The sequence below is a fragment of the Somniosus microcephalus genome, chromosome 10 (genome assembly GCF_052327205.1).
Source record: "Somniosus microcephalus isolate GS21.2 chromosome 10, FLI_Smic_1.0, whole genome shotgun sequence".
Classification (NCBI taxonomy): Eukaryota; Metazoa; Chordata; class Chondrichthyes; order Squaliformes; family Somniosidae; genus Somniosus; species Somniosus microcephalus.
Genome location: NC_140996.1, coordinates 170,933,633 through 170,954,565, shown reverse-complemented (window position 1 = coordinate 170,954,565; position 20,933 = coordinate 170,933,633). Strand labels below are relative to the sequence as shown.

Sequence of the window (20,933 nt, the reverse complement as noted above, 5' to 3'; positions counted from 1 at the left end):
AAGATAATATTGACCTTGGTGGGGGTATAGCGTAGATTCAGCAGAATAATACCAAGCCTTAAAAGGTTAAATTATGAGGACAGGTTGCACAAACATGGTTTGTATTCCCTTGAATTGAGAAGGTTTTATGGGGTAATATAATTTAGGTGTTTAAAATGAGAGAGAGATTCAATAGTGTAAACAGAGAAATTATTTCCTCTGGTGGGGGAATCCAGAACAATAATATTAAAATTAGAGCTAGGCCATTTAGTGGTGAAATCAGGAAACATTTTTTTCCACACAAAAGGTAGTGGAATTCTGGAACTCTTTCCCCAAAAGGCTGTGGCTGCTAGGCCAATTGAAAACTTCAAGACTCAAATTGATAGATTATTGTTGAGTATCAAGGCATACGAAGCAAAGGCAGTTAATGGAGTTGAGGCACAGATCAGCCATGATCTAACTGAATGGCGGGACAGGCTCGAGGGGCGAAATAGCCTATACCTGTTCCTATGTTCTGCCAAGGCCAGTACATCCTTCCTTTTGGGAGGGCAAAACTGAACATAATACTCCAAGTGAAGTTTGACCAGCACTATGTATAATTGCAGAGGTACTTATTTGCTTTTATATCCCTTTTGATGAAGCACATTAAGCTTTCTGATCCTTTTTGCAATAACAGGTTAGCTTTTAATGACATATACCGTTGTTCATAAACAACCCTCCCCCTTTTAGACCATAGAGTGAACATGTTATGGTCAATACAAAATTATTTTCTTAATGCCACTTAAGTTCATTGCACATAATATTCAACCTTATAAGAAAATCTACAGGTATTTATAAAACGTAACATTGGCATAGACCATATGCCTTTGGAAGCATTCATATGATTCTTAACAATTACATAGGAACATAGGAACAGATGAGGAGGCCATTCAGCCCCTTTCAACCATCAAAATTTCCCTCTATTTCTAAATTGAACAATTGGATTAATTCCAAGGTAGCCATCAGTGCACTTAAGTTTCTTCTGACTGGAGTAACTGAAATTATGCAGCTGATCACCTAATTTTAAACTTTACTTTTTACTATCAGAATTTCATTACTTTATGAAAAAGGATGAGATCAGATTAGATCTAAAATCAGTGATGCTCAGAATTTATTGCAACCACAAATTTGAGGTTTAAATAGTTTTCAACCATCAAAACCTCACTCCCTTTCAAGAATATGTAAATCTGATCAAATTCAAAATACTAAATTTCTTTATGGATTACTGCATACCTCATAGTGCAACTTTCTTGATATCTTGTTTCTTAAATGGTACAAACAAACAGACTTTGTGCAATAATTGAAATACATCTGTCAATGACAACTACTTGTTACAAACAATGGTATTGTAAAGGCAAGTGTTCCTATAAAATGTTACTCTAGCCTTTTTAAAATAATATTTTCACAAACTAAACTAGGATTTTTGGGATACTTCACTCTCAGTCACTTCTATGATCTAAGGAGCAACAACCTGAAAGATGCAAACAATTCTTGTTTTAATTAAAACTTGTCTCTAAGTGGATTTACTTCTTTAAAAATGAAACATATCATTTATTCTAGTAAGCGCTCAACCACTTTACAGTCTAAGTGTTGTTCTGATGAAAGATCACCAATCTGAAACGTTAACTCTGTTTCTCTCTCCACGGTTGCTGCCTGACCTAAGTATTTCCAACATTTTCTGTTTTTATTTCAGATTTCCAGCATCCGCAGTATTTTGCTTTTGTATTTGTTGTTATATCTGCTTCATAATACACTGACACCAATTACTGGAAATTACTTCACTCACATAAACCAGTGGCAATAGCGAAGACTGTTTTCTAACATGGCTATGGCTAAAGTTAATCAATCGTCATATTTTGTAATAGTTCTAAGAGTATAATTAAAAGCAATGTATCGTCATTAGCTTCAAAACTCTTGATGAAATCACAATATTTCCAACACATGTTTACTGACAGATAGACAGTAAAGTGTAGCTCAAAATAATAAACCATCCTAATCCTAAAGTTGTATTTTTTTTAATGTACTATACATCAATCTTACCTGCATTATTGAACATCTTGTTTTTTACTATCACCTGATAGGTATTTAATGCTTCTGCATACATGTCATTGGCTGCATACTGGCTGGCTAAATTGAAAAGCACCTAAGGAAAATACAGTCACGATCAAAAATAAAACTGTACAATTTTAATATTTTCACTAAAGGATCAACTGAAAGCATTATAATTTTAAAAAATATATCTGCATTGTACTTTATTACAACTCCATCAGTACATTTCCAAACAACCAGATAAATTCATTTCATATTAACCATAGCTAAAGTTGAAGAATTATCAACATTTTCAATAGCATATACTTGAAAATGCTATTAAATGTTTGCTTTAACACTTGTAGTTACAAGAAAACCCATATTCTGGTAATCAGGGTTAAGCATCATATTTGGGCCAGATTTTAATCTCACGAAGCATCTCAGAAGGAGATGGTTGTCATTCAATATCCAACTCACTGAATAAGTAAGATCCAGATTGATGTGATCTGCAGATGCTGCTTGCTCTCTCTGTCTCACCAGTATCCTCTCCTTTCTCCCTGCTTCCTTTGCTTTTTCCAGAGCCTGAAGCAATATAAAAGGAATTATGTATGTACTGTTTAAAAGTTTGAATCTAAATATCAGGTATGTCTAAAAGAAAACTACTGAAAACTCAACAGGTTCTGCATCTATTTTGGAACTCCTTATTTGGCATTAAGTACTACAAACAAATGAACCTATATGCAATGTTAACACTGAGGAAAAAAATAGGATAGTCTAGTCTAGGTGCTAACTCACATACTCCCACTCAGTCAAGTATAGAGTCGCACTGGCAGATGCATGTGAGAAAGACATCTATTGCATCTCAGCCAGGGAATGAGACATGTTAAAAAAAAACTTAATAATGGACCAGACAAATCAGAACAACTTATATTTGTATAGTACCTTTAATGTAGCAAAATGTCTCACCGTCATAGAGGCAAAAACAACTGAGCACCAAGCAGTGGTAAGACAAGGGTTAGGAATGGTGACTAAAGGCATGATCAAGAAGGCACATTCTAAGGCGGCTTTTGAAAAGTGGGAGAGCATACGAACATACAAAAATGGAGAAGAAAAGATTGGTCCATCCAGCCTGTCCCAAACAGTTGTGATGCGTTATGCATCCCAAACATACACTCCCCATCCCCACCCTATCTGGAGCCATGTAATCACCCAGGAAAGGCAAAAATACACATTAAAAACCCCAGGCCAATTGGGGAGGGGGAAAAAAATCTGGAAAATTCCTTTCCGACCCCCCCATGGTGATCAAACTAGTCCAGGAGAATACACTGGCCCTGATTACTGTTACATGGTACCCACCTCTTGTACGAGGTGGTCTCCACCCCAGTTGGAAACAGGTTCAGCTCTCGCTTGAAGGAATTCAACAAATCAGCATTCACTGCACATTGATGCATTGTGGATAGGGATCCAAACAAGATTGGCAAGGACAGAAATAATTGGGAGAGTTAGTGCATGATTGGGGAGTTTGACGAGTTACATTTTGAGAGAGGCAAAATTTGGATAGCCAGCAAGGAGAGCTTTGAAGTAACTGAGTTTGAAGGTCACAAAGGCGTAGATAAAATATTTCAGCAGCAATGGCAGCAAGGTAGGGGTATGATGCTGTCCCTAAACCACTGTCTTGCTATCTCCCTCCCTTCTTTCAAAAGCCTCCTCCAAATCTGCTTCTTTGATCATGCCTTCGGTCACCACTGCTAACCGTCTTTCTTTTCTCCTCTTAGCACTGCTCGGCAGCCAGTTGTTTTTGCGTCTATGAAGCACTTTGGGATATCTTGTGTTACAGGAGGCAGGTGACATTATGGAGGTGAAACCAGGCTGTCTTGGTGAGGTTGCGTATCATCGGGCTCAGCCTGAGTGAGCTGACACGGAGAGCAATTGAGATGCAGAGTTTTTGCTGGGAGCCGAACAGGATTGCTTTGGTGTTGCCAAGAGATGTTATTGGTTAAGCACTTGGGCAGCACAATGATTGGTGAGGAGTGTACGTAGTGGTAAAGAAGAAACTGTGTTTTTATTATTTGCATTAAACTCCTTTTCATATATCAATTTTGCAGTTTGTAAAAGAAGCATATTTAAGTAACAAAGAACCAGCATTTATATAGCACCTTTCATGTCCTCAGGACCTCGTAAACCAATTCACAGTCAATATTGGCCCAGAAATTCGGGTCTCCACAGGTGAATATGCACGGGGTACTCACCCGTAGGCCCAATGGAAGTGCCGGTTTCCTGCATGCACTGCGCATGCGCGGGAAACCGGCACTTCCGTTCCCCTGAAAGCAGGGGTTCAGAGGTCGAACGCGTGCGTGGGAGAGGCTACGCGTGCGCATCGAACTTTGTTTTTTTTTACAGGTTTTCCCGTGAGGGTAAGCCTGTAGAAGTTAGAAATGTAAAAAGCAGGCATAAGGCCTGCTTTTTACAAGGTAAGTGGTGAATTAATTAAAATTAAAACATTTTTTCCACAGGTTTATTATTTTTAAATACTTTAAAGCAAGGTAAGTTTATTTTTAGCTCCATTAGAAAATAAAATTATTTTATTCAAAAATGTAAATTATTGTTTAAAATAGTTATTTCATTTAATTTATAGTTTATTTAAAAAATATGATGTTTTTAAAAAATGTATTTGAAGATTTAGTGATGTTTTGTAAGAAGAAGGGGCCGTAGTATTTATAAGTCTTGACAGCACTTCCTGTCAGACTTATGAATGGAGCATTCCCTGCTCCGATTGGCTCTCCATGGCCCACGTGATCCCAGGGGACGCATCGAACTAACTGCGCACCTGCGATACGCAAGCACTGCGCGCCGGCAGCTGGACCAGGCTCCGGATCGGAATTCCACGGAGGCCCACAGCTCAACAGCCGGCGCGCAAGGTAAGTGCAGTTCGGGGGCTTGCAACCGCGGGAAGCCCCCGACCCGAATTTCTGGGCCAATGAATTACTTCTGAATAATAATAATAATAATCAACTTTATTGTCATTGTTAGTGCACAAGTGCAGTACAACGAAATGTAAGCTTGCGGCTCCCGAGAGTGTACATTTTGATTAAGACATTTAACATTCATTTGACTTGTAACATGAACATAAACATAATAAAGTGCATTGGCAGATGTGCAGGCTTTAGAGTTTATTTGCAGAGTTCAATAGGATGACAGCCCTGGGAAAGAAGCTGTTCCTAAATCTGGTCGTTCGGGTGCAAATGCATCTGTAGCGTCTCCCAGATGGCAGGGGGGTGAACAAACTGTGGCTGGGGTGGGTAGGGTCTTTGATGATGGTCAGTGACCTCCGTAAACAGCGTTTCTGGTAGATGTTCTCAATGGTCGGTAGCCGGGTGCCGGTAATGCGTTGGGCAGTTTTGACTACCCGCTGCAGGGCTTTCCGGTCATAGGAGCTACAGCTGCCATACCACACTGTGATACAGTTCGTCAGGATGCTCTCTATTGTGCAGCGGTAAAAGTTAGAGAGGATCAGGGGTGACAGGTTACATCCCTTCAGCCTCCTTAGGAAATATAGGCGCTGCTGGGCCTTCTTCACCAAAGAGGAGGTATTGAGGGACCAGGAGAGGTCTTCCGTGATGTGGACTCCGAGGAACTTAAAGCTGTCCACCCTTTCCACCACAGCCCCATGGATGTGGATGGGGGTGTGTCTTCCGCCTTTAGACTTCCTGAAGTCCACAATGATTTCCTTGGTTTTCTTGATGTTAAGGGCCAGGTTGTTATCGGTGCACCACTTCACGAGGTGCTGGACCTCCTCCCTGTAGGCTGACTCATCATTGTTGGTGATCTGGCCTACCACCGTGGTATCAACCGCAAACTTGATGATGGTGTTGGAACCATGAACAGCCACACAGTCGTGGGTGAAGAGGGAGTAGCGGAGGGGGCTCAGCACACAACCTTGTGGGGCCCCCGTGTTCAGGGTCGGGGGGGGGGAGGTGTGGTTACCTAATTTGACAGACTGGGGTCTGTTAGTTAGGAAGTCCAGGGTCCAGTTGCAAAGGGAAGTGTTCAGGCCAAGAGTGTGGAGTTTGGTGGCCAGCTTGTTGGGGACGATAGTGTTGAATGCTGAACTGTAGTCTATGAACAGCATTCTGATGTAGGTCTCTTTACCGTCTAAGTGTTTCAATGCAGAATGTAGAGCAGTTGTGATTGCATCCTCCGTTGATCTGTTTGCACGATAGGCAAACTGGTGTTGGTCAAGAGAGGCGGGAACACTGGCTTTGATGTGAGCCAGGACCAGTCTCTCGAAACACTTCATTATGATGGGTGTGAGTGCGACAGGTCGATAATCGTTCAGACACGTCACAGCCGTTTGCTTTGGCACAGGAATAATGATGGCGGTCTTGAAGCATGTAGGGACTACTGCCTGGGCCAGTGACAGATTGAAGATGGCGGTGAAGACATCAGCCAGCTGATCAGCACATTCTTTGAGTACCCGTCCAGGGGTGCTATCGGGTCCAGCAGCCTTACGTGTGTTCACTCCGCATAGAACACCCCTTACGTCGGAGGTCGACAGAGTGAGCACCTGGTCTTCCGGGGGTGGCAAGGCTTTGGTAGCCGGCTCCCTGTTGTCCCTGTCAAAGCGAGCGTAGAAGTTGTTAAGCTCCTCCGGAAGGGAGGCATCGCTAACTGGGGGGCTGGTGCTTTTACTCTTGTAGTCAGTGATAGACTGGATGCCTTGCCACATGCGCCGGGGGTCCGAGTTGTTGTGGAAATGATCCTCAATCCGCAGTGTCTGTTTTCTTTTGGCAGTCCTGATACCCTTTTTTAGGTTGGTCCTAGCTGCACTGTAAGCCGCCGCGTCGCCAGATTTAAATGCTACGTCGCATGCTTTCAACAGCGAGCGGACCTCCCCATTCATCCAGGGTTTCTGGTTGGGGTATGTCCTGATATTTTTATGGGTCGTGACGACCTCGACGCAACTGTTGATGTAGAATAGCACTGTGGATGCGTATTCCTCGATGTCAGTATGGGCAAACATGCTCCAATCAGTGCGTTCGAAGCAATCCTGAAGCTCTGAGACTGCCCCCTCTGGCCATACTTTCACTGATCTTACTGATGTTTTCACTCTTTTGATGAGCGGCTTGTATGCCGGGGCTAGAAACAAGGAGGTGGTCAGACTTCCCAAGGTGGGGGCAGGGAATGGCCTTATAAGCATCTACAATGCTTGTGTAGACTTGATCCAGTGTGTTCTCCCCTCTTGTGGGGCAGGAAACATTCTGGTGGAATTTCGGGAGTACAGATTTTAGGTTTATGTGATTGAAGTCCCCCGCGACGATAAAAGCTCCGTCTGGGTGCACAGTTTGTTGTTTGCTGATGGCCCTGTAGAGGTCCTTCAGTGCTAGTTTGGCATTAGCGTGTGGTGGGATGTAGACCGCAGTGATGATAACAGCCGTGAATTCCCGAGGCAGGTAGAAGGGTCTGCACCTTACCATGAGGAATTCCAAATCAGCAGAACAGGATCTATCGATTATGTCCGTGTTAGTGCACCAGGCATTGTTAGTGTAAATGCACAAACCGCCTCCCTTGCTCTTACCGGAGTCTGCAGTTCTGTCGGCGTGGAAGACCGTGCGTCCTTCTTGCTGAATGGTGGTGTCAGGGATGCCGTTGTTCAACCAGGTCTCTGTGAAGATCATGGCACAGCATTCCTTTGTCCTTTTCTGTGAGGAGAGATCAAGTTTGATCTCATCCATTTTATTTTCCAGTGACCTAACGTTGGCCAGGAAAATACTTGGGAGGGAGGGTTTGTGTGGGGCCCTCTTCAGCCTGTTGTGGATTCCAGCCCTCTTGCCCAGCTTCTGTTTGCGCTCTCTGTGCGGTCTGCGCCGACTTCCGGCTGGGGAAGGACGCCACGCTGGTCCCGGGGATCGGGCGATGTCGGGAGGCAGATCGACAGCGCCGAGTGTGAGCCGCACGCAATCGGCCCCGATATCGAGAAGCGTCTGCCGGCTGTACAGTAGGTCTGCCCTCAATTCCCGCATTAGCAGAGTCCAGAAGAGACTCAGAAAGAGGGTAAAAACGCTCAGTCTCGGAAGAGACAAAGCCGCTGCGTCCATGCGCGCCGCCATTTTTTTTTTTTTTTTTTTTGCTTTGTAGGCAAATGACAGCCACTTTGTGCACAGTAAAGTCCTACAAATGATAATGAGATTAATAACAAGTTAAATCTGTTTTGATGATGTTGGGTGAGGGATGAATGTTGACCAAAAGTGCCATGGCGTTTTTTACATCCAGCTGAACAAACAGATGGAGCCTTGGTTCAATGTCTCGAATGAAAGACAAGACTGCTGATAATGCAGCACTCCCTCAGTACTGTAACTGATGTGTCAACCAAGGTCATATGCTCAAGTCCTGGAGTAGAGTTTGAGCCCACAACCTCTGATTCAGAGGTGAGAGTACCATCACTGAGAAAAGCGAACCCTGCCTGTTGAAATTTACCACGTTACGTCTGGAACTGTTGTTCTCTTTAGAAACTTTTACATATTCAGAACTTAACTCACAGCATAAAACACAGAATTCTGTGATCTCCTGCACTGGTTTCAATCGCTTGTGGGGGTCGGAGAGGAATTTGCCAAAGTATTTTTTCATTCATTGGCTCTGGGTTTTATTCTTTTATTGCCACTCCCAGGAGATTACAAGACTGCAGCGGGGGTGGGATTTGTCCAGTCATGATGCTCCAGCTAACATGAGGTGTGGGGCAGGCTTGATGGACCATCTTGCCTTTTCCTGCCCGCCAATTTTGTATGTTCGTAGAACATGTTCAGCAGGTGAGATTCTTACCAATTGTAGGTCACCACGCCCATTAGCAATGCAACTTTCTTCAATCAACTCATTCACAGTCTTCTCTAAATTCTTAACCTTTTCTTCTGGCCTAAAAAAGATTGTATGGGAAGCATAATTATAAATTTTGGTGAGAGCTATAATAATTTGCATCAGACAACCAAAAATGTTCTACATTAAATATTGCTTTGGCATCTGTTACCGAGCTGCCAATAAATTATATAGGCCCAGAAATTCGGGTCTCCACGGGTGAGTACGCACGGGGTACTCACCTGTAGGCCCGATGGAAGTGCCGGTTTCCTGCATGCACTGCGCATGCGCGGGAAACCGGCACTTCCATTCCTCTGAAAGCAGGGGTTCAGCGATCGAACGCGTGCGCGGGGAAGGCTGCGCGTGCGCATCGAACTTCGTGTTTTTTTTTGTTTTTTGTTTTTTACAGGTTTTCCTGGGAGAGTAAGCCTGCAGAATTTAGAAATGTAAAAAACAGGCGTAAGGCCTGCTTTTTACAAGGTAAGTGGTGAATTAATTAAAATTAAAACATTTTTCCACAGGTTTATTATTTTTATAAATACTTTAATAAAGCAAGGTAAGTTTATTTTTAGCCCTGTTAGAAAATAAAATATTTTTTTTCAAAAATTTAAATTATTGTTTAAAATAGTTATTTCATTTAATTTATAGTTTATTTAAAAAATGTGAATTTTTTAAAAATGTATTTGAAGATTTAGTGATGTTTTGTAAGAAGAAGGGGCCGTAGTATTTATAAGTCTTGACAGCACTTCCTGTCAGACTTATGAATGGAGCATTTCCTGCTCCGATTGGCTCCCCATGGCCCACGTGATCCCAGGGGACGCATCAAACTAACTGCGCCCCGGGATACGCAAGCACTGCGCGCCGGCAGTTGGAGGAGGCCCCGGATCGGAATCCCACGTGGGCCCACAGCTCAACAGCCGGCGCGCTAGGTAAGTGTAGGTCGGAGGCTTGCACCCGTGGGAAGCCCCCGACCCGAATTTCTGGGCCATTATTTCTAAATATAAATTTAAACCCAAACTGCATATACTGTATAATGATAAATAAAAATCATCACTGATCCTAGTAACATTAGATTGTAGTATCTTTTGTCAAGTACAGTGCTTTGCATATTTAATGCACAATTCCTGTATAGCTCTATTCTGTACAGAACACAAAATATTATATCCAAAGGACTAACCCAACCAAATAATGCACAAATGGTGCAGGGCATAATTCAGCTAGGTTAGCCATTTGTATAGTTTTTTTTTTTAATTTGTTCTTGGGATGTGGGTGATACTGGCAAGGCTGCATTTATTGGCCATCACTGGATACCCTGAGGGTATCAAGAGTCAACCATGTAGTGTGGGATTGGAGTCACGAGTAAACCAGACCAGGTAGGGGTGGCAGGCTCCATTCCCTGAAGGACATCCCAGTTGGGTTTTTATGATAATCTGGTAGTTTACATGATCAATTTTCTTTCTGTTGCCAGATTTATTAAAAAAGAACTTGCATTTCTATAGTACACTTCACAACCTCAGGAAATCCCAAAGCGATTTACAGCTAACATAGTACTTTTTAAAGTTTGGTCACTGTTATAATGTAGGAAACGTGGCAGCCAATTTACGCAGAGGAAGGTCCCACCAATAGCAATGTGATAATGACCAGATAATCTGTGATGTTGGTTGAGGGATAAATATTGGCCAGGGCACCAGGGAGAACTCCACTGCTCTTTGATTAGTGCCATAGGATCTTTTACGCCCACCTGAGAGGGCAGACAGGGCCTCTGTTTAACGTCTCATCTGAAAGACAGCACCTTCGACAGTGCATTACTCCCTCTGTACTGTACTGAAGTGCCAGCCTGGATTATGTGCTCAAGTCTCTGAAGTGGGACTCTGAGGCAAGAGTGTTACCAGTCAATGGAGAGTAAAATCGGGTGGGGTGTAAAACGATCAGTCGACCCGATCCTGTCACTTTTATCGCATAGCCACTAAGCATCATCTAAGTGGAGAGCAGAGAGGAAAGTGTGGTGAGGAAAACTGCACGACAGTAAACAAACGTCCCTGATTTTCCTCTCATGAATGTAAGAAAAAGCAGGCAGGTTCTATAATAGACGTGTAATCCCCCTGACTGATTTTCTCTCTGCGCTCTGTCCAGACGATGCTTAATGCCCAGGCAGTAAGGATAATAATCTACCTCAATGTTACAAAGAAGATCTGCTGTATTATTCAGTGAATGATTAACCTTTATTGAGGGGGGACATTTATTTATTCTAAGTTATAAGATACACATGTTATGAAGTAGTTTTGTACTCTAACTTACGTATCTTCATTCTTTGTTTCTAGAGGAGCAGCAGGACCTCTTGATTGTCCCAGTGGATCAAATGCAGAGCCTAACGTAAACAAAATATGAACACTTAAAAAGATTATGATGAAATGCTGCCTTTACTTACTTAGAGTTATCCCAGGCAAAATTAATAACTCTGGCATAACTGATATGAAAGTTCTAGATAGGCTAAAAAGGCTTAGCAATCATTTATCCGTGGGGAAATTACCTCGGGTGCTAAAGGAGACTAGGGAAGAGATTTGTGAGGCATTGACGATCATGATAAGAGAGTCACTGGACACTGGGGATGTACCAGTAGATTGAAAACAAGTCAATAAGTCCCATATTTTGAAAGAATGGAATAGGGTAGATAGAAGCAGACTGTTTCCAGTAGTTGACAGGTTAAGAACCAGGGGTCGTAGATACAAGATTAAATGTAAGAGATTTAGGGGGAGAAATTGGGTACCTTAGTGCCTCCCGTTAGCGCCTCTGGGGGGGCGCAAAGCACTTACCGACCGGGTGCAGCGAGAAGATCGACTCCCACTATATTCGGCGGGAGGTTTGCGGCGACGGTATGGCGTTGCGCCCCGATCTCCTTCGCCCGGAGATCGTGTTGTCATCGGCGTGCGCATCGACCCAGTAGCGCCCTGGACCCAAACTTCAGTTCCGCCCCCTGCAGCATCGCCAGGCGGAAACACTGGTGGCTGCAGGAGGCATTCATTGGGTGGCCAGCACGTCAGGGGCGATACTTAAAGGCGAGGTGGCCGAGGTAAGTAAAAACAATTCTGATATGCTCTTTCTCTTTTTTTTCCCCTTTGCGATCAATCAGCCTGGCACTCTGCTGCAGACCAGGTAAGTTTTCCCTTGCAGAGCCTGCAGCGATAGCCCTTCCCTTTAAGGGAGGGAAGGAGCCTCACAACACGGCAGCGCTGCAAGGCCCATTGTGCAGTGCTGCACACCTTGATGCGCTATCAATTACTCATAAAAGACTGAGAGTTAGAAGAGTAACTAAAGGCTTTTATTAACAACAGAATGGAGGTCTGCCTCGCGTGGTCGACCGGTCCAGGATACAAAGGGCTGGGGAGCAGTCACCTTTATACTAGGACCTGTGGGAGGAGTCAGCCGAGGCATGTCCAGGCATGTACACAGTGGAATACAAACAGGACAAACAGGAATACAAACAGTGGTTTACCACATTCACCCCTTGTTTAAAATTGAGTCCGGCGGGGTGAAGTGTATTAAAAGTTAGTGTATTGGAGTCTCTCCGGAGGTCTTGTCTGCCGCTGTGATCGGTGTGGCGACGGCAGGGGTAGTGAGGCTTCCGGCGTCGAGTCCAGCGTAGGCTGTGGCACAGGCGTGTCGTCCTCGTAGGTGTCGAGCGGGTCGCGGGGCCCAGGCCTGCCGTCTGCTGGGGCTGGATATCGGATCGTGGGGGGGGGGTGGTAGTGGGTAGTGGGTTACTGCGGCCCCCGAGGGTGCAAGGTCTCTTATGGAGACTGTGTCCTCCCGCCCGTCCGGGTATGCGATGTAAGCATACTGGGGGTTGGCGTGGAGGAGGTCGACCCTCTCGACCAGGGGGTCCGTTTTATGGGTCCTCACGTGTCTTCTCAGTAGGACCGGCCCTGGGGACGTCAGCCATGGCGGTAGCGATGTCCCCGATGTGGACTTCCTTGGGAAGACAAACATTTTCTCATGAGGGGTGGCGTTAGTGGCAGTGCAGAGCAGTGACCGAATAGAGTGGAGCGCATCGGGGAGCACATCCTGCCAGCGGGAGGTTGGAAGGCCCCTAGACTTTAAGGCTAGCAGGACGGCCTTCCAAACTGTCGCATTTTCTCTTTCCACCTGTCCGTTCCCCCGGGGGTTGTAACTGGTGGTCCTGCTTGTGGCAATACCCCTAGTTAGCAGGTACTGACGGAGTTCGTCGCTCATAAACGATGAGCCCCGGTCGCTATGGATATAGCTGGGGAAGCCGAACAGGGTGAAGAGGTTGTTCAGACATTTAATGACCGTGGCACTGGTCATGTCCGGGCAGGGGAAGGCGAACGGGAAACGGGAGTACTCATCAATAATATTGAGGAAGTACACATTGCGGTCGGAGGAGGGGAGAGGCCCTTTAAAATCAACGCTCAGGCGCTCGAAGGGGCGAGTGGCTTTTATCAGGTGGGCCCTGTCTGGTCTATAAAAGTGCGGTTTGCACTCAGCGCAGACTTGGCAGTTCCTGGTCATGGTCCTGACCTCCTCAATAGAGTAAGGCAGGTTGCGGGCCTTGATGAGGTGGAAGAACCTGGTGACCCCCGGGTGGCAGAGGTCATTGTGGAGGGCCCGCAGTCTATCGATCTGCGCGCTGGCGCAGGTGCCACGCGATAGCGCATCCGGGGGTTCATTTAGCTTCCCGGGCCGGTACAAGATCTCGTAGTTGTAGGTGGAAAGTTCGATTCTCCACCTCAAGATCTTGTCATTTTTGATTTTGCCCCTCTGCTTGTTGTTAAACATAAAAGCAACTGAACGCTGGTCAGTGAGCAGGGTAAATCGTTTTCCGGCCAGGTAGTGCCTCCAATGACGCACAGCCTCCACAATCGCCTGGGCCTCCTTCTCAACAGCGGAGTGTCTGGTCTCCGGGCCTTGGAGGGTTCGTGAAAAGAAGGCCACGGGTCTCCCCGCCTGATTGAGGGTAGCAGCCAGGGCAAAGTCGGACGCGTCGCTTTCCACCTGGAAGGGGATGGATTCGTCCACTGCGTGCATGGTGGCTTTGGCAATGTCCTCCTTGATACGGTGGAAGGCTAAGCGGGCCTCTGCCGTCAAGGGAAAAGAGGTGGACTTGATCAGCGGACGGGCCTTGTCCGCATAGTAGGGGACCCACTGGGCGTAATAGGAGAAAAACCCTAGGCACCTCTTCAGGGCCTTGAGGCAGTGGGGCAGTGGAAGTTCCATAAGGGGACGCATCCGGTCGGGGTCGGGGCCGATGACTCCGTGTTCCACAACACAGCCAAGGATGGCGAGGCGGTTTGTGCGGAATATGCACTTCTCCTTGTTATATGTCAGGTTCAGGAGTTGGGCGGTGCGGAGGAATTTTTCGAGGTTTGCGTCATGGTCCTGCAAGTCACGGCCGCAGATGGTCACATTGTCCAGATATGGGAAAGTGGCCTGCAACGCATTTTGATCTACCATCCGGTCCATCTCCCTTTGGAAGGCGGAGACCCCGTTGGTGACGCCAAAGGGAACCCTAAGGAAGTGATAGAGGCGGCCGTTTGCCTCAAAGGCAGTGTACTGGCGGTCCTCAGGGCGGATGGGGAGCTGGTGGTACGCTGATTTCAGGTCAATGGTCGAGAAGACGCGGTACTGCGCGATCTGGTTGACCATATCAGCTATACGGGGGAGTGGGTAGGCGTCCAGCAGGGTGTAGCGATTTATTGTCTGGCTGTAGTCGATGACCAGGCGCTGCTTCTCGCCGGTCTTAACGACCACAACCTGGGCTCGCCAGGGGCTGGTGCTGCCCTCAATAATCCCTTCTTTCAGGAGCCGCTCCACTTCGGTTTTAATGAAAACCCTGTCCCCGGCACTGTATCGCCTGCTCTTTGTGGCGATGGGCTTACAGTCGGGGGTGAGGTTAGCAAACAGTGGTGGGGGGGTGACTCTGAGTGTGGAGAGGTTGCACCTGGTGCGCGGCGGGCAATTTGGAAGCTGCTGGCTGCGGACTGTGAGTGGGGGTAGGGGTCCACCGTACGCCATCGTAACACTTTTAAGGTGGCACTGAAAATCTAACCCCAGCAGGACGGCAGCGCAGAGGTCAGGCAGGACCAGAAGTTTAAAATGATCGTACACGGTCCCGTCTACTACGAGTGTCACCACGCAGTAGCCGCCGATGTCCGCCGACTGGGACTCGGAGGCCATAGAAATCCGCTGTTGCGCAGGCAGGACTGGGAGAGAGCGACGCCGCACCGTGTCGGGGTGGATGAAGCTCTCCGTGCTCCCAGAGTCAAAAAGGCAGATTGTATCGTGACCATTTACCTTAATGTCCATTGTGGAACTGGCCAGTTGGTGCGGTCTCGCTTGGTCCAGTGTAACGGATGCCAGCGTAGGGGGTCGGTGTGTCGCTGCGGGTATCAGATGAGGCGGTGTCGGGGGCCTGCTACGTCCCGGCTGTCGTCCAAGATGGCGGCGTCCATGATCCCCATGTGGCTGGAGGCGTCCAAAATGGCTGCTGTACCGGTGATTCGCACATGGCCGGGGAGGTCCAAGATGGCGGCCCGCATGGCCCACACGCGGCGCTGCTGGGGTTCGGGGTGGCTTTGGCCCTGCAGACGCTAGCATAGTGTCCCTTCTTCCCGCAGCCCGAGCAGATCGCGTTTTTCGCCGGGCAGCGTGCTCTGGGGTGTTTTGCCTGGCCACAGAAGTAGCATTTCTGGCCTTGGGGCACTGCTGTCTGGCCTTGGGACACTGCTGCGGTAGTTGGGCCGTTGTTGGGGTGTGGCTGGGGTGGCACGGCACTATGAGGCGGTCCTACCGTGTCCCAGGCTGTCATTCCCCGCGGCGTCCACGGTGCAGAGGAGTAGGCATCCATGCCCTGGTAGGCTGCATCCAACGATAGTGCGAGTTCAGAGGCCTTGTTGAGGTCGAGGTTACTCTGCTCCAACAGTCGCTGTCGGGTGTAATTGGATCTGTGGCCCGCTACAAAAGCGTCCCGGATAAGTTCCTCTGTGTACACGGCGGCCTTTACATCCTTACAACCACAGGCCCGGCCAAGCACAGACAGTGCCTGAAGGTATTCCACGGTCGATTCCCCAGGTTGTTGTTTACGACTCCCCAGGAGGTGCCTGGCGTACACTCCGTTCACTGGGCGCGTGTACTGGTCCTTGAGGAGCTTGATAGCGTCCGCGTACGAGGTCGCGTCTTGGATGACCGAGTACACTCGGTGGTTCACTTTGGAGGTCAGGACATCCAGTTTGTCCTCGTCCGATTTGATTGCTTCGGAGGCGGTCAGGAATTTTTCGAAACACTTAAGCCAGTGAGTAAACTTGGTGGATGAGTCCGCCTCCCGATGATCTAAGTCCAGGCATGCTGGTGTGAGGATCTTCTCCATTATAAAAATGTTGTTAATAAAATTGATGCGCTATCAATTACTCATAAAAGACTGAGAGTTAGAAGAGTAACTAAAGGCTTTTATTAACAACAGAATGGAGGTCTGCCTCGCGTGGTCGACCGGTCCAGGACACAAAGGGCTGGGGAGCAGTCACCTTTATACTAGGACCTGTGGGAGGAGTCAGCCGAGGCATGTCCAGGCATGTACACAGTGGAATACAAACAGGACAAACAGGAATACAAACAGTGGTTTACCACACACCTACTGCCTGTTGCGCTCTCAGAAGGAAGTGGAGCGTTTGATTTAGCACTTCCTTCCTGGAGCGCAAACCCCAAATTTTTTAAAAGTTGGAAAACATTAGCACCTGGCGATATAGATATAGGGCCGATATAGAATTTCTCCCCCTTAGAACAGAGGGCAGGAGAAACTTCTATACACAAGAGAGTTGCGAGGCTGTGGAATTCACTTCCAGGGTTTGTGGTTGAGGCAAAAACGATGTCGATATCAAAGATTTAATTGAAAGCTGGATGAAGGAAAAGAGGTTGAAGGGATATGGGAACAGGATGGGTAAACATGATTAGAACTATTTACTTGCATGGGGGATAAACACCGACACAGGCTAGTTGGGTCAACTGGTCTGTTTCTGTGTCGTAACGTCTATGTATATTCAAAAGGGTGACAAATCAAAGTCAGGCAACTACAGACCCAGTCTTACTTCAGTACCATGTAAAATAATGGAATTGATTATCAGATGTAATTTGAAGATGATCTGTACAATATTAACTTAATTAACAGCAGCTAACATGGATTCAGAAGGAAAATATCCTGACTGACCAATTTCCTCAACTTCTTTATTAGTTATTAGCTATTAGTTAGGTTCAAAGCTATAGGCATTCGGGTAAACCATGGGAATGAAAATGAAATTGGCCTAAGGGGAAAAATTGTGGTACTTGTTAGAGGAGTTATGTCAGAATTCGGGGTGGGGGTGGGGGGGGAAAGAGTAGGTTGACCCGGGGATCAGAGTTGGGACCATTACTGTTTCTCATTTATATCAATGATTTGAACTCAGAAAACCAATGCAAAATGGTCTGAGAGGTGATCTTACAGAGGTGTACAAAATTGGAAATGATATGGAAAAGGTAAATCTAGAAAATGATTTTAAATGAGAATGTAGAACAAGAAGGGTCACAAGCAACGTTCCCTCTAAACTGCGTGGCTGCTTGCTGCAGCCCGGGATCAGCTTTTTAAATGTTAAATTTCATGCTTGCTGTGAAGGAGCCACGCACCCAAAAAAAATTAGGGGGAACATTGGTCACAAGTTAAATCAGCAAAAGGCAACTTTATTACAGACATCAGGATGCTCTTCTTCACACAAAAAGAGATCAATAGATGGAATGGACTTCGAGATAGAGCAGAAGAAGTGGAAATTCTGGAATCATTTAAGGACCAATTGCATACTACAATGAGGGGAACTTGAGGCTTTTTTTGGATGGATGAGCTGAAATAAACCGAATGGCTTCCCTGATCCATAATTATCTTGTGAAATATTTCAAACTAAACAAACCTCTGTAAGCTGCAGAAGAATAGCCAGCTGCACGCACTGCTGTCATAGGTCTGGCAACAGAAATTCCATCCTTAAAAATTAAACGTAAACAACTCAGTCATTTTTCACTTTGAAAGTGGATTTTATCAAAGCATTTTACCATACGTAAATGGAAAAAAAATCATAAAATCACTTTCTTTAAAACATATAAATATGATGAATAACATGGCAAAGATGAAAAATCCCATTAAGTGAAAATTTAGAATACTAGTCGCTGTCCCATGGCCTTGCACGCAGATAGTCAACACTAAGGGGTCAATTTTCCTGGAGCCGTCAGGCGGGGTTTCAGGCGTGTGGTGGGGGGGGGAAATCCTGAAATCGGGGGTCCCGACACCATCCCGTCCAAAACCCACCTCCACGTAAGTTTCACAGGAGGCGGGTACCCGCCCCGCACTGGGACCCGCCGCCCCGAGGCGGGATGGGATTAGTGCCAATTAACTGCCTGTTAAAAGGTAGTTAACAGGCAGTTTTTAGCCTAATCCCTATTTTGAGGGGTGTCGTGTGGGATTCCCGACGGCTCCAAACCACGCCAGGTTAGAGCAGGCGGGCCGTCGGATTGAAGGGCTTGGAGGGGTCGCGATGTCAGTGTTCAGGTGAGTGATGGGTGCATGAGCGCAAAAGTAAGTGTGTTTGGTGTGTGTAAAGAAGTTTAAATTACCTGTACTTACCTTAACAGCCTTTCTTCCTCTAGGTTTCGGGAGTCCATCATTCAGCCGGCACTGAAAGCAAAATGGCTGCGAGCTGTCAAAAGTGACAGCCTTCAGCTTTCATTGCCGGTGACAGTTCTGAGTCTGTGTAGAAGGACTCAGGTTAGAAGTAAGGCTGTCAGTGTTTGACAGCTTCAAACAGCTGTGAAACACTGATATTTCATCTGTCAAGGCCTCTTGACAGATGAAATTTCAGTCTGTGACGTCACCTGTTGCCAGATGGCCCTTAATTGGCCTGCTGAGACCGCTGGGCGGGCTCAACAAGGTCAATCAAGGGAAAATCGCGTGGATTGGCCGGACGTCGATGTAGGCGGGACTAAAACCCGAAAGTTGTAGTCCCGCCTCCTTCCCGACAGCTTAATGAAAATCGACCCCAAAGTGTTGTCAGGTCAGAGGGGATAATTGGAATAAGGGGGAGAAAGAGGAGGGGGGAAGAAATATGGTACATGGGGAGGATGAGGGCAGAGAGAGGGAGGAGGTGGTAGGGAAAGTATCTCAGCAGGGAAAGGATAGGAAAAATACCTTAGGAGTTGGGTAAGTAGGAAGTGATCCTCGGGGGGGAGGGGGAGGGAAGCGTAAAATATCTCAGTCAGGGGGAGGGGAAAACAGACTATCCAAAGAGGTTTCTGATTTAATTAATTAATTATCTTCCAGTCCGACAACCCTCTGAGAACTCTGAATTCCTCCAATTCTGGCCTCTTGTACATCCCCGATTTCCTTCGCCTCTCCATTGGCGGCCCTAAGCTCTGGAATTCCCTGCCTAGACCTTCTCTACCTCTCCTGCTTTAAGATGCTCCTTAAACCTCTTTGACCAAGCTTTTAAGTCACCTGTTCAAATATCTCCTTAGGTAGCTAGGTGTCAAAGTTTATCTGATAACGGTCCTGTGAAGCACCTTCGGAAGTTCTACTACGTTAAAAGCGCTATATGGGATTAAAGGGGCAGTGGCTGCGTGGATCTAAAATTGGCTGAGCAACAGAAAGCAGACAGCAGTGGTGAACAGTTGTTTTTCAGACTGGAGGGAAGTGTGCGGTGGTGTCCCCCAGGGGTCGGTGTTGGGACCACCACTCTTTTTGATATATATTAATGACCTAGACTTGGGTATTTATACAGGGCATAATTTCAAAGTTTGCAGATGACATGAAACTCAGAAATGTAGTAAACAGTGAAGAGTATAGTAACAGACTTCAGGTGAACATAGACAGATTGGTGAAATGAACAGACAAGTGGCAGATGAAATTAAGGGTCGGCAATCAGAGGACACAGATTTAAGATAATTGGCAAAAGAACCAGAGGTGACATGAGGAAACGTTTTTTTACACAGTGAGTTATGATGATCTGGAATGCACTGCCTGAAAGGGTGGTGGAAGCAGATTCAATAATAACTTTCAAAAAGGAATTGGATAAATACTTGAAATGGAAACATTCGCAGGGCTATGGGGAAAGAGCAGGGAATGGAAATAATTGTATAGCTCTTTCAATGATGGCCTCCTTCTGTGCTATATCATTCTTTGATATAAATGCAAATTGTTAATTTGAAGTGGCCACACTTTTTTTAAATCAATATCCCAATTTTAGATTAATATGGCCTGGTATCAAAAACAAATAATTAGCACTACTTTTTTTAAAAATTAATAGTCCCCAATTTTTAGAAATTTGAATGGGCACTCAATATTTTAAAAAACTGATAGGCTCTGTTTAAAAAAAATGAATATGCCACAATTTTTCTAATAAAAAACTTAATTGGCCCCAACTTTCATCTTTCTATGCAGGCCACAAGTTCCAGAGGGAACGAGCACTTGATTACTGTACAGGCAGAGATGCAAGTTACTAACATTTGTAACACTTCACATTGACAATCCCTATCACACTGCCACCTACTGGCATAACAAGTACTGCATTAAATTTTGAGACCCTCTTACCATTTTTTAATATATAACTGGTCAATCTCCCACGGCATTGCACATGGGAAGTCAGTACCAAGGGCAATATTTATCTAAGCAGCTTAAGGGATGGGCGGATAATTGGACTGAGATGGGGAATGGGGATGAGGGGATAGGGGAGATGAAGTAGGAGGAGCAACGGAGTAGGAGAGGAGAGGGTGGATGAAGGGAAGAGCAGGGTGGGTAGAAGGGAAGAGGGCAAGGTCCAGATAATTCAGTTAATGGAGGTAGTGTGGGTTAAGGCACAGGAAGCCATCAAGTATGGGGTAGGGGAGTCCTGAGGAAGGGGAATACAGATCAGCAGGACAGGAGGGGTTGAAGGCATGGGAAAGTCATCTAGCAGAGGATGGAAGTTCGAGGCATGAGAAAGCTAGCCAACTTGGGATGGGGGTTGCAGTGAACAGGAAAT

General features: G+C 46.2%; 1 protein-coding gene across 1 annotated transcript in view; it reads right to left on the bottom strand.

Annotated features, from left to right (window-relative positions):
* ift88 (intraflagellar transport 88 homolog) overlaps positions 1-20,933 on the bottom strand; it is a 180,338-nt gene that overhangs the window by 127,507 nt on the left and 31,898 nt on the right. Inside the window, 5 exon segments of the mRNA XM_085999163.1 lie at positions 2,059-2,161; positions 2,524-2,628; positions 8,863-8,953; positions 11,191-11,260; positions 17,838-17,907. Of these exon segments, the coding sequence (XP_085855289.1) occupies positions 2,059-2,161; positions 2,524-2,628; positions 8,863-8,953; positions 11,191-11,260; positions 17,838-17,907 (439 nt within the window).